The 11,129-nt window shown below is 36.0% G+C and overlaps 1 protein-coding gene across 3 annotated transcripts in view; it reads left to right on the top strand.

The window, feature by feature from the left end:
• Nucleotides 1-10,199, top strand: part of XPO4 (exportin 4) — a 119,806-nt gene extending 109,607 nt beyond the window's left edge. For all 3 annotated transcript variants that reach the window (XM_041768317.1, XM_041768316.1, XM_041768318.1), the window contains one exon: nucleotides 2,088-10,199. In XM_041768317.1, the coding sequence (XP_041624251.1) occupies nucleotides 2,088-2,285 (198 nt within the window). In that variant the 3' untranslated portion in view covers nucleotides 2,286-10,199. The remainder of the gene's footprint in view (nucleotides 1-2,087) is intronic.
• Nucleotides 10,200-11,129: the final 930 nt, after the last annotated feature.

The following is an 11,129-nucleotide window of genomic DNA, read 5'->3' as shown; positions in this document are numbered from 1 at the left end:
ATGCTTGTCCTTAAACAAGTGCTAGGAACCATGAATTGATGTGAAAGAATAGTAGTGACGTGGTTTCTGTCCTTGAGAAACTCATAGTTTTCTAAGGGAGACCAGATGAATGAAATGGGGACCCAGAGGAGTCGGCCATGGGAAAACATAGAAATCAACAATGTGTTAATTCTTATCATAATATGGAAAGTGTATTATTTCATATTACATTATGGAAAAGAGTTTATTGTTTCATTTTATTTTGTTCAGCCTTTAGAGACTCTGAAGCACTCACTCACTGTTGAGGTGATATTATGGAAGAAAAGTTACGCTAGCTCATGTGTTCCCTCCCTATTCAGTAGATAAAGGTATATGAGTAGAATCATATTGGATCATCAGCTGCCTCAGTTTCCCAACACTCCTTTCCCCTTTTTTTGTCTCTCTGCCCCCACCACCAAGCACATATAAACGTCCCAGCATGACTAAAAGTGATTGACTTCATTTTTATTAAAAAGCTTTTCTTCCTTACAGAGTCCATAGCATTTGCTGTGAGTGGCACTGAGGTTTTGATTTTAATTACGTTTTTAATAAAGAGACCTTTCATACTACTTAAAGACGGCCTTCCTATAGACTTCCTATACCATCTGTACCCCAAGCTGAAGGTACTCTGGGACTTCAATTCTTACTGTCCTTCGTAGGTACAACTTTCTACAGATGGTGCCTATCTTGGGTCTGTGGCCTTTGGCTATCATTTGACTTCCTTTTTGCTTACTAGGAACAGAGGCTTCTTATCCCCGTACATGTAAGCCATTGCATTCCAGTTGCCTTTTTTAAAAAAGCATATTTACACATTGTAGAAAAGAGAGCAGGGTTTAGGTTTAACTAGTATAATATCTTGCTGGGTCTGGTCCCAGAGGGACTACCATTTCTTTTGAAGAGGGAAATTATTTGAGTTTATACTTAGTCCTCTGTGAGCAGGTCTGTCCCTTGAATAGAGCATTTAGGGTGGCCATCCTGGTTCCATGCTTGTGGGTCAGGGATGGCATGCTATGCCTTACTCTTCCTTTCTAAATAGAATTAACGTTTCATTTCACCATTTTGGTTTATCATGATATCACAAGAAGCTAATGAAAAATAGTGTCAGAGCCACTTTTTTTTTTTTTCTTCAAGAGAACTTATCTTGGAAATCTGTTTTGGTTGAGTGTCCCTTAACCCTGCACTTACTCCTCTATATAAGGCTTTATTATAGAAGGCATTAAAATAGAAGCGCTACACATACACCCGCACCCCTAACCCCAGGTTCCTGTATTTCTTATGCTCCTCCTGCCCTTTCTCCCAGAGCCACTGGGTCTATTACTAGCTTGGAGTTACATTTCCTCATTCAAAGTGTTCTACTTCCATCTTGAGAAAGGACTAAAATACACTCCTCCTGCTATACCACCTCCTCCCAAACAACTCCTGTCTGCCTTTGTGGCGATCTGCTATCCTCAGAACTGTGTTGACAGTATTTCTATATAAACCCCTGGGAAACTGTTGAAAGTCAGACTTAGGTTATATATAAAATGTAAAATAAAAATGAATAATGTGTTTGGGAAACAGAGTAGAGGCAACCCAACAAAGTTGATAACTAGCATGACTTCTGGAGCCATGCAGCCTAGATTCTTGCTTAAAAGCTGTACAATCTGGAACATACTACTTAATCTCACTATATGTAAGAACTTCCATCTGTGAAATAGTATAAACAATACCTATCTCATAAGATTGTTATAAAAAGTGAGTTACTAATGTAAATGGCTGGAATACTACCTGGTGCAGGAAAATACAAAAAAGAGCAGATACAGTAAATACAGTAAACTTGCACTAAATGTTAACAATTAAAAAGAGTTGTGATCATTTCACAGTGTATTCAAATATGGAATTTTATGTTGTACACCTGAAACTAATATCTTATATGACAGCTACACCTTAATATAAAAGAAAAAGAGCTGTCAGACCCTGCCTTTCAGAATCCCACAGGCAGGATCCCACATCCCAGGACCTGATGTGATCTACTTGTGTGTCATTTGAGGAAGATAAATGTTCTTATGTGTACTTTATCTCTTCAATAGGCTGAATATTCTGAATTGGTTGAAACATTACTGTCAAGTCAACAAGACCCAGTTATTTACCAGAGATTAGCAGATGCCTTCAACAAGCTCACTGCAAGCAGCACTCCTCCTACTCTGGATCGGAAGCAGAAGATGGCCTTCCTAAAGAGTTTAGAAGAATTTATGGCAAATGTTGGTGGTCTCCTTTGTGTAAAATAAATAACAAAACTTTATGCTTAATTTAGATCCTTTCTGCAAAGTGCACTGAATTGCTAAAAGCTGACTTGAGTCTTGTCCTGTTCTTCAGTTCTTTGGCCATTTTGGATTTCGGAGAGCCTGAAAGTCTAACATGTAATGCAGTGAAACAGGAGAGGTCACCTTTGAATCAGCTTCTGCTGTTGGGTGTTAACCACAATCTGTCATCTATGTCTTGTAGATTCTGAATGGTGATTTAAGATTTTCAATTCCATATATGTGCAAACAGATATGGGCACCATGAAATGCATATTCAGTGCCTTTCCCCCTTTATCAAATCGCTAGGTGGCTAGCCAAAGTTTAGAATTTTTGTTAAATTAAATATTAGATGGACATATGCTCAGCATTGTTTCTCAGAATGTTGTCCACAGATCACCTGCATCACTCGAGGGGCTGGTTGAAAAGATAGATTCTTGGGCCTGAGTATAGATGCTCAGAGTCAGAATTTCTATGTGTTGGGCCTTGGAGTCTTCATTTTAATAAGCTCTTCCCCTCTGCCACCTCAAAAGTTTTGAATCAATGCAAAAGACATTGGACACTCCTAAGAGGTTTTGTGCTTTCAAACTTTTCCTCCCTTTGTTGATTGATCAGGTTTGTAATTCAGCAGGAGGAAGGAATGCCAGGTGGTTTGTTGGACTCTTGTAGCACGTGCTCTCGCTCTTTCTTTTTTTGTAACATCAGCCTGGTGTTGCAGGTTTTGTGTAATACAGGTCTCTAATCATACTCTGATGACTGAACTTGAGGAAAATACGTGTATATTTTTGTTCCATAAAAAGAACTTTAGGAACTGTAGCCATTTCATTGCCTTAATTTTAACAAGAAAATACAAAAAAGAGCAGATTTGTTTTAGTAAGAAATCAAGTCTTGATGCTTCAGAGTTGGTTTAGGGTGTTAGCTGCTATGAACCTGGTCCCCTTCTGATTGTGTATTTATGTAGGTTTATGAATGAAATGAAAGGCTCATTCATATATAATCTAATTTGAGTATGTTTCTCTTCAGCCATGTGGCCCATGGCTAATAATCTACTCTGAATGGCTTGCTTAAGCAATAACTATCTTAAAGGATGTGAATTACTGATTCATACAGACTATTATACATTGGGGCATTAGGGGCAATAATTAATGCTAGAGTGGACGTTCTCCTCATTTCACAGGAGCCATGTAAATTTAATTTAAGAGATTAAAAAATTCCTATTTAGATCCTCTAGTTTGATTTTTCTAATCAGGACTTTTGTACTGCTGCCATGCTCCCCTTAATTCTGTGTACCAGTTTAAATTATGAAATGAAAGCTAATTTATAAACTGCAGGCATATGAAACTCTCCCCACCGCAATGTCAGAAATCCCATGGCACAGTGACGGAGACTCTGGTGCAGGCACACTCTCTGCTTCCAGGGTATGGGCTTTCTCCTTCTGCTGTGTTCTTGACACCTATACACTCAACTATCCTTCAAATATAGTGTTCATATAGGAATTGCATATGGTATATGCACCTCCAGACATAACGCTGTGCAAAACCCGGTATAACTTTGTGCTCCTAATAGTTACAGTTCACCAAACTGGAGCATCTAGATTACATCCCACCTGTGCATGTGATGTTACACACAAGTAAATGCAAAGCCAAGGGCCATAGCTTTTCGAGGAACATTACTCTTAATTTGATCACTGTTGAGTAACAGCTGAGGTGGAGCAAAAACATCTTAAAAGACAGCCGGGGAAAAAGCTGCTGCTGCTCTTAATGACATATACGTAGTGTATGTTTAAAGACACTTCAAACAGTGCATTTATTTTTAGATTTCTTCTTCTTCGTCCTTAACTTGTAGTCTGCTGTGGCATTGTTCTTGGTGTTTTGTTTCCCGGCTCTCTCACCCTTCCTCAGTATCTGTGAGCTGTGCATATCTGTATGTTCAGTACGTAGAGTCCCTTTGCCAAAGGATGCTAAAGTACGCAACTGCTGGCCAGGACAAAACTATAATCAGATTGTTAAAAATGAAGGGGAGTAGGAAAGAAATGCCTTGTGGTAAATAAAAAGGCATCAGTATTTAGTAACTTTTCTCTAGACAGAAATTTCTGCTGAATTGGCCCAAATGTCATTACACTATGCAATTTCATTAGGTCAGTTTCAATTAAAGCAAGATTTACTTTGGATTGGACCAAATAATACTTGGGTATCCCCAGAATGTTGATTAGTGGCAAGCTGGGGTATAACCGCCACCACCATTTTCTGGGTAATGGGGATACCACTTTAATTGCAACGGCTAAGACTTCTTTTCTGGGTGTATGTGTATGTTTGCTTGATTTAATATTTGTTTAGTTTGGGTCTTTTGTTTTACTTTGTCCAGTTTTGTCTTTGGCTATATTTACTGGCTCTTTGGATTTTGGATTTTTGTTTTAATGCTCTTGGCCCAGTGGATGTAAAGAACACTGGCTTAATTCTAGTAGATTTTTACTGTTAAAACTAAGTTGTTAAAAGAGTTTTAAAAACAAAAACATTTGTGCCTCCCTTCTTATACATTATAGGGACACTTTTGAGGATATGATTTTTAGAATTTTGTGTTTTACGAAATTTCTGTTCAGATATAGTATCTTTTAACTTCTAGTTTTCAGTTCATTCTTTATTATTAGACTTATTTCTTGTTTTACTTTCCTTGCACATTTGTTTCCAAAAAGCACAGTCTCTACAGAGTCCCAAGGCACAGTCAGTAAGGACTTGGTCCTTTCACAACTTGTATCCATGTAACGGTACCTGTAACTGCATTCTTGTACCTCTGTGAAAAGGATTAGTTTTTACAGTCTTTCTGGGTGGGGGGTTGCCTGAGTAACTAAACTATTTGGCAGTATTTGACAGTGTCCTCAACACAGTTATCGGGGTGTTTCTGCCTTGCCGTCTCTGAATCTGTTTGAAGATGGGGGAACAGGGAGCATGTTAACATCACTGCATTGAGTTTTTTTGTTAACATGTAAAAAACAACAAAACTGCAATATTTTTAAAATTTTAAGTATTTAGTCTTATTTCATTGTAAACCATGTATCTAATTATATACATTATTCTGTTCAGATATGATGGTTACTACCTTCTTTTTTTTTTTTTCCAATTTTTATTTCACAACCAAGCATCTCTATAATAACTTCCCCCCAGCCAGCAATATTTAACACTCCCTTACTGTCTTTGATTGAACTTCTTTTATCAGGATATCAAGTCTTTGTCTTTTTAGTATCACCATATTTCTCATTTCTGTTAATACTTGTATGAATCCCTCAAGTATTGAAGGGAACTAGCTTTCATTTTCAAGGATTTCAGGTTTGAGAGTCCTAGTATTCAGTGTCAGTTAAATCTTTAAGCTCTTCTGTCTGTTACAGTTTTACTTGTTTCTGTTGGCCACTTCTGTCATTAGAGGTGGTTGTCATTAGACCTTACTTAAGTTAGCTGTCTTTGACAGATAATTACCATTATTGGTTCCTGAATAAAATATTAGCTGTTAAGACAGAAGGGAACCTCAGTACTTAGTGTTTTGTTTTGTTTTCTAAACAGAATAGGGAACTGTTTGGATATGAGTTTTTAACATAATTTTCTATAAATTCTTCTATAAAACAGCATAGCTAATTTGAGGATGTAATAAGGTTTTAAATTATTTAAAAATGTGAGTGGGTATTCTCTCATTTGGTAAAACACTGCATTTAAGAATTCTTTAAAAAGTAATTTCCTAAAATAAAAAAAAAATGTCCAAATTAGGTATATTGCTGAGCTCAAATTAATTTGAAGTGCCCTGGCTAAAGCTGAACTTTAAATATTTAAATTTAGTTGTGAGAAGTGTGAAATATTCCTGACTGATGATAATGGAAACCCATGACATACTTAGCCAAAGAATATATTTGGTTCAGGTAAAGATATAAACCTAATACTGAGTATCCATTCTTTTTTTTTTTTTTTTTAAAAAGAGGATGGATGAAATCATGTTTCTGGCCTATAGCTCTACTTTGGAAAGACTGGAATATTGTATGACAGCTTCAGTGGTGATTGGGAGGTACAGCTGGTACATTAGACTCCCTGAGACTCACACCAAAAACCATCGTCATTCACCTCACCCACTGGGGTTTGCTTTCACTTATTCCAGGCCTTCCCACCAGTGGAGAGATTTTTTTTTTTTCTTTTCAGTCTATATTCTTAGGCCTCTTAGCTATTAGGAGCTATCAAATGTGTACTAATAGCTGTTTTCCTAGCCTGAAATTAAAAATACTGCATCTGCACTATGTACCTGATGGGGATCTGACCTCAAGTGTGTTCTGAGCCCAGGCTTCCTGGTGTGGTGTCTTTGTTACCACATAAAATTATGACAAATTGCAAATACTGGTATTGTGATTTGGTTCTCTGTACAAAGAAAGAAGCTCCATGCAGTGAGTTTGTGGTTTAATGGTCACAAAATGTTAGCACTGCTACCATTCAGCACGTGTAAAATTTTTTAAATTTATAAATATTAAAATTTTAAACTTACACTGACTTTTCAGTTTTTTTAAGAGACCCAGGGATGAGTATACTGTTTAAATATTTACCTCTATTAACATTACTAATGAAGGTATAAAATTGCATTTAATTTTTCAAAAGATGCTACAGTATGATTTTAGAAAATAAATCAAGGCTATGTATTGAGCCAGTTACAAGCTGAATATCACATTGATAAAATTTTATTTGTATTTTTTAAATCCATAAATGGGACTTAAATGTGTCTTTTCACTAAATATTTTTTATTACATTTTTGTTTTGACCATGTGTGATTTGTTCATGGGTATTTAGGTAGACTATTTTATGAAGCTTATTGAAATGGTGCTAGTTCATTTACAATCATAGGACATTTGACACTGGGGATATTACACAATCATAAAATAATTTTAGATAAAAAAACATGAGACATATCTGTATAAAGATTTGCATTACCTCCTGGGAAAACACCCAAACCCTAATGAGTATTCAGAATTCAGAAAGAAAAAGTTTTGTGTATATTCTGTAATATTGAGCATATTTATTTTTTATTTCACCTTACGGTCTTAGAAACATTTTCAGAGTTATTAGTTAAATCACTGGATTTGGGTATATTTGAAGTAAATATTTTTAGTAGTTTGGGTCATTCTTTTTTGTCCTTTCAGGAAAAGGAAAATTACTATCCTGCTCTGTGTTAGACTTACAAACTTTTACCCTTCACCCAATCTAAAATCTTGTAAACATGTGCAGTGAAAGTTAATTTTCTTAAGAAAAGGAAATGCTTGAAATATATTTATTTTAAACTTGATTTTGCTTTGAATATTCATTGATTTATAATAGTATTTCTTAGGTTATGTTGAAATTTGATTCTACTCCAAGGGTGGGTAAAGGAAAAGGTTGTTTAAGAGGTAGAGTCAGTAGAGTGCATGTTGAGTTTTTGTTTCACCCCTTTCATTATTAAGGGGGACCGTAGGCACAGGTTCATCACTTGTCATCTGAAGAGAGCCATAGATGATTTTAAAGGCTCCAAATATAAAAATTAGTATTTTTTAAAAGTAATCTTTAATGGCTCTCTCTAAAAATACAGTCATTTTGGGCACTTGAGTGGCTCAGTCGGTTAAGCGTCTGCCTTCAGCTCAGGTCATGATCCCAGGATCCTGGAATTAAGTCCCACATCAGACTCCCTGCTCAGTGGGCAGTCTGCATTTCCCTCTCCTCTCCCTCTGCCCTTCTTCGCTGCTCAGGCACACTCACTCGCTCACTCTCTGTCACATGCTCTCTTTCAAATAAAATCTTTAAAAAGAAATACAGTCATTTTATATTGGGTAATTTGTGAATAATGCCTTTGTTGCATTGATTAGATTATGTGACGTTTTTGTTTGTGTTTTAAGCATAGCATCCCAGATTGAGTCTTGTGCATTCTTTGTAATCTCAGATAGCAGTTCAGTTTGATTTTCTTTTAAAACTAAGTGGAAGCAAAGGCATGTTTAGTGAAACTAATGAGAAAATCTGCTCAGAAATTCCATACAGTACTAATTGCAGATTCTGTCTCACCTCCTACTGCCTTCTTTCCGGGTAAATTATTTTTAACATCTAGCATGACAGTGAACAGAAGTAAGTCACTGATGATTCCTGGAGTTGAAGAATGAAAAACCTGAGGTGAAGTGCACTTAAATAGGGATCAGCTAAATATTTTTATTTCCACAGTTACTTTAAGTGTTGATAGTGTTCACTTCAGTTTATTTTGCCAATTAATCTTCAAATATTCCTTCTCGTAAGCCTGGGGAGATCTTTGGTTGCAATATTCATTTGTACACCTGCTTACAATTGCATTGCCTGCATGGTCCTTTCTGTGGACTGACTTGGTAAAGCCATTTGAACTGTGCAGTACACATGATCCTGAGGTCCTGGCATGGAGTCCTGCATCAGGCTCCCCCCAGGGAGCCTGCTTCTCTCTCTGCCTATGTCTCTGCCTCTCTCTGGGTCTCTCATGAATAAATAAAAATTTTTAAAACCATGAACTGTACAGTACAGGGGAGAGGCAGAGAGCCATAGATGCAATTCCTAACTAAGCTATTTAGGGTTTATGTTCATTTTCATGGGCCTATCTTCTATGTCCTAGGACCATAAATGTTAATTCTTCCCAAAGGAAATATTTAAAACATGATAATGGATATAACAGATGCTCAATAGATTTCATTATACTTAAAGATTATTTCTAAGAACACATTTTGATCAATAAATGTCTAATAATACCTGATAATCATTAATTACTTTTAAATACGGTTTTATCTCCACATCATTAAGATGTGACCTAGCCCTAGCCACAACCACCATGTTAGTATTGGGATAGAGCTCACCATATTATTTACTGTTTCTTCTTTTCTATATGAGAAAATTGATTGTTTTAAGTCAGTAGTTTCAATTTCTGTTGAATAATCAGCTCATATTCTTACAACAACAATCATAAAGTGATTCCTAAAGTAAGTTTCACGAATCACTAAATTCTCTATAACTTAGCTGTTATCAAATTAATTGGAGAAATAAAACAAGTGGGATTTTTTTGGTTTTGTTTTGTTTTTACCATGTGAAGCTAAAGCTTTACTACACTAATGCACGTTGGAAGCTCTAGAAGATCTTAATGAGATTTTCATCAGCTTATTTAGTGGTTTCTTCTCAAAGTATCTTTTGCGACTAGAATTCGAAGGGAACATCCTTTGCAACATGCTTGAGTAGTGTGGTGATACAGTACTTGACAAATGGAAGAAAAAGACCAGAATCTGTGTACTTGTAATTATGGGTAATTACTAGATATTTTTTAGAAAAGGAAAACTAAGTCTCATCATCACCTTTTCAAAGTAATCTTCATCTCTTTTATGCACAATTTCTGAAGTTGCAAGATGAAAAAAAATAATTTCTGAATACACAAAGGAGTAACTCCTGAATTGAAATTGATTTGAAAGCATCTTTTAAATCCAGTTTAACTTGACAAATAATCTTCATTTTACTTCAACAATAAATTACCTTTGATGACTTACATTTTTTATGATTTTCAAAAACCACTAAATTACAATGCAAATGTTTCACCAGGAAAATTCTGATCTTCATGTAGTACTGAGATGCTGTCTGGGCAGTCTGCACTCTTGGTGTAGGTACAATTATACAAACTTCCTGATGCATAGGTCACCTTAATTATAAAAATAGCATGTAGTTTACATCAAGGTAACTTGTGTCTCATGTTATGAAAGCAACTGAAACTTTAAAAGCTTAAAAAGTTTCAAACCAAAAGTAATGTGCTTTAGCATAAACTCTTCTGTTGATTTATAAGCCAGGGCAGTCTCATATGCATGGAACACTACCTCTGTAAAAGTGTACTGCCATAAAAGTTGATTATTGTTTCTTGGTTCATGTTATTGATTTCTTTTGGTTTTGCATATTTTCTTTCTAGCTCCTTTGCTAAGTTACATCTGATTTTGAAATACTGTTTAATAGATTTATCATCAATTCAGAGCCTTCAAAGTAGAAATAAAGCATGGGTTGTTATAGACCTGGAAACAGTATTTAAAATAGAAATTATGGTACAAAATTGTAAACCTCTTTTATGAACTACTGAGTGACATCATTTGGCAGCTGAGCAATTCATTTATATCCCCAGCTTATCGAAAAAAAGGATTTAAAGCTATTTAGAATATATAAAACTTAGCAAGATCATAAAATTGGTAAAGGAGAAGAAGGTAGGAACATAACATTGATTGCCTTGGGGAATGGAGAAGTACCTCAGTCTGATGTGGAAGGGAACCCTTCTTACATTAAGCGCCTGTTTTGCGGTAGATACTGTGTGTGCTCGGTGCCTATACCATTATCAACGCACTCAATTCTGGGAAGGCTCTGAAAGGCTCCAGGTAAGTCAGCCGACCAAAAAGTCGCCATCATTTCCGTGGAAAATGTTTTTGCGTCATACTTAGATTGCCAATTAGTAGCTGGTCTTACTTCAGCGTGAAGACAGCTGTTCAGCAATCAGATCTTGCGTCTCGCATTATTTGCAGCTGACCCCACAGGAAGATGCGTGAGGCTAGCCTGACACTAACCACACTTTAAGTTTGGGTAGGTAGATCCTACCGAGGGAGGAGGAAATCTGACCAGGGTTTGAGAGTTTTTCCAATCCTAACAATGTTACAAAGCCTCAATTTAGTTAATTTTAATTCCTCTTAATTCCTTTATTAAAACTGAGCCAACTAGATAAAGGTTTGAATTTAATGTTTGTGACACGTTACATTAGTTTCAAGTGCCAAATAAGCTACTTGGAAGACATTTAACTTGAAGGGAATCTAAA

The sequence above is a fragment of the Vulpes lagopus genome, chromosome 8, assembly GCF_018345385.1.
Source record: "Vulpes lagopus strain Blue_001 chromosome 8, ASM1834538v1, whole genome shotgun sequence".
In the NCBI taxonomy this organism is placed as follows: domain Eukaryota; kingdom Metazoa; phylum Chordata; class Mammalia; order Carnivora; family Canidae; genus Vulpes; species Vulpes lagopus.
Note: the sequence above shows the minus strand (reverse complement) of the source record. Positions and strands in the feature narration are given on the sequence as shown.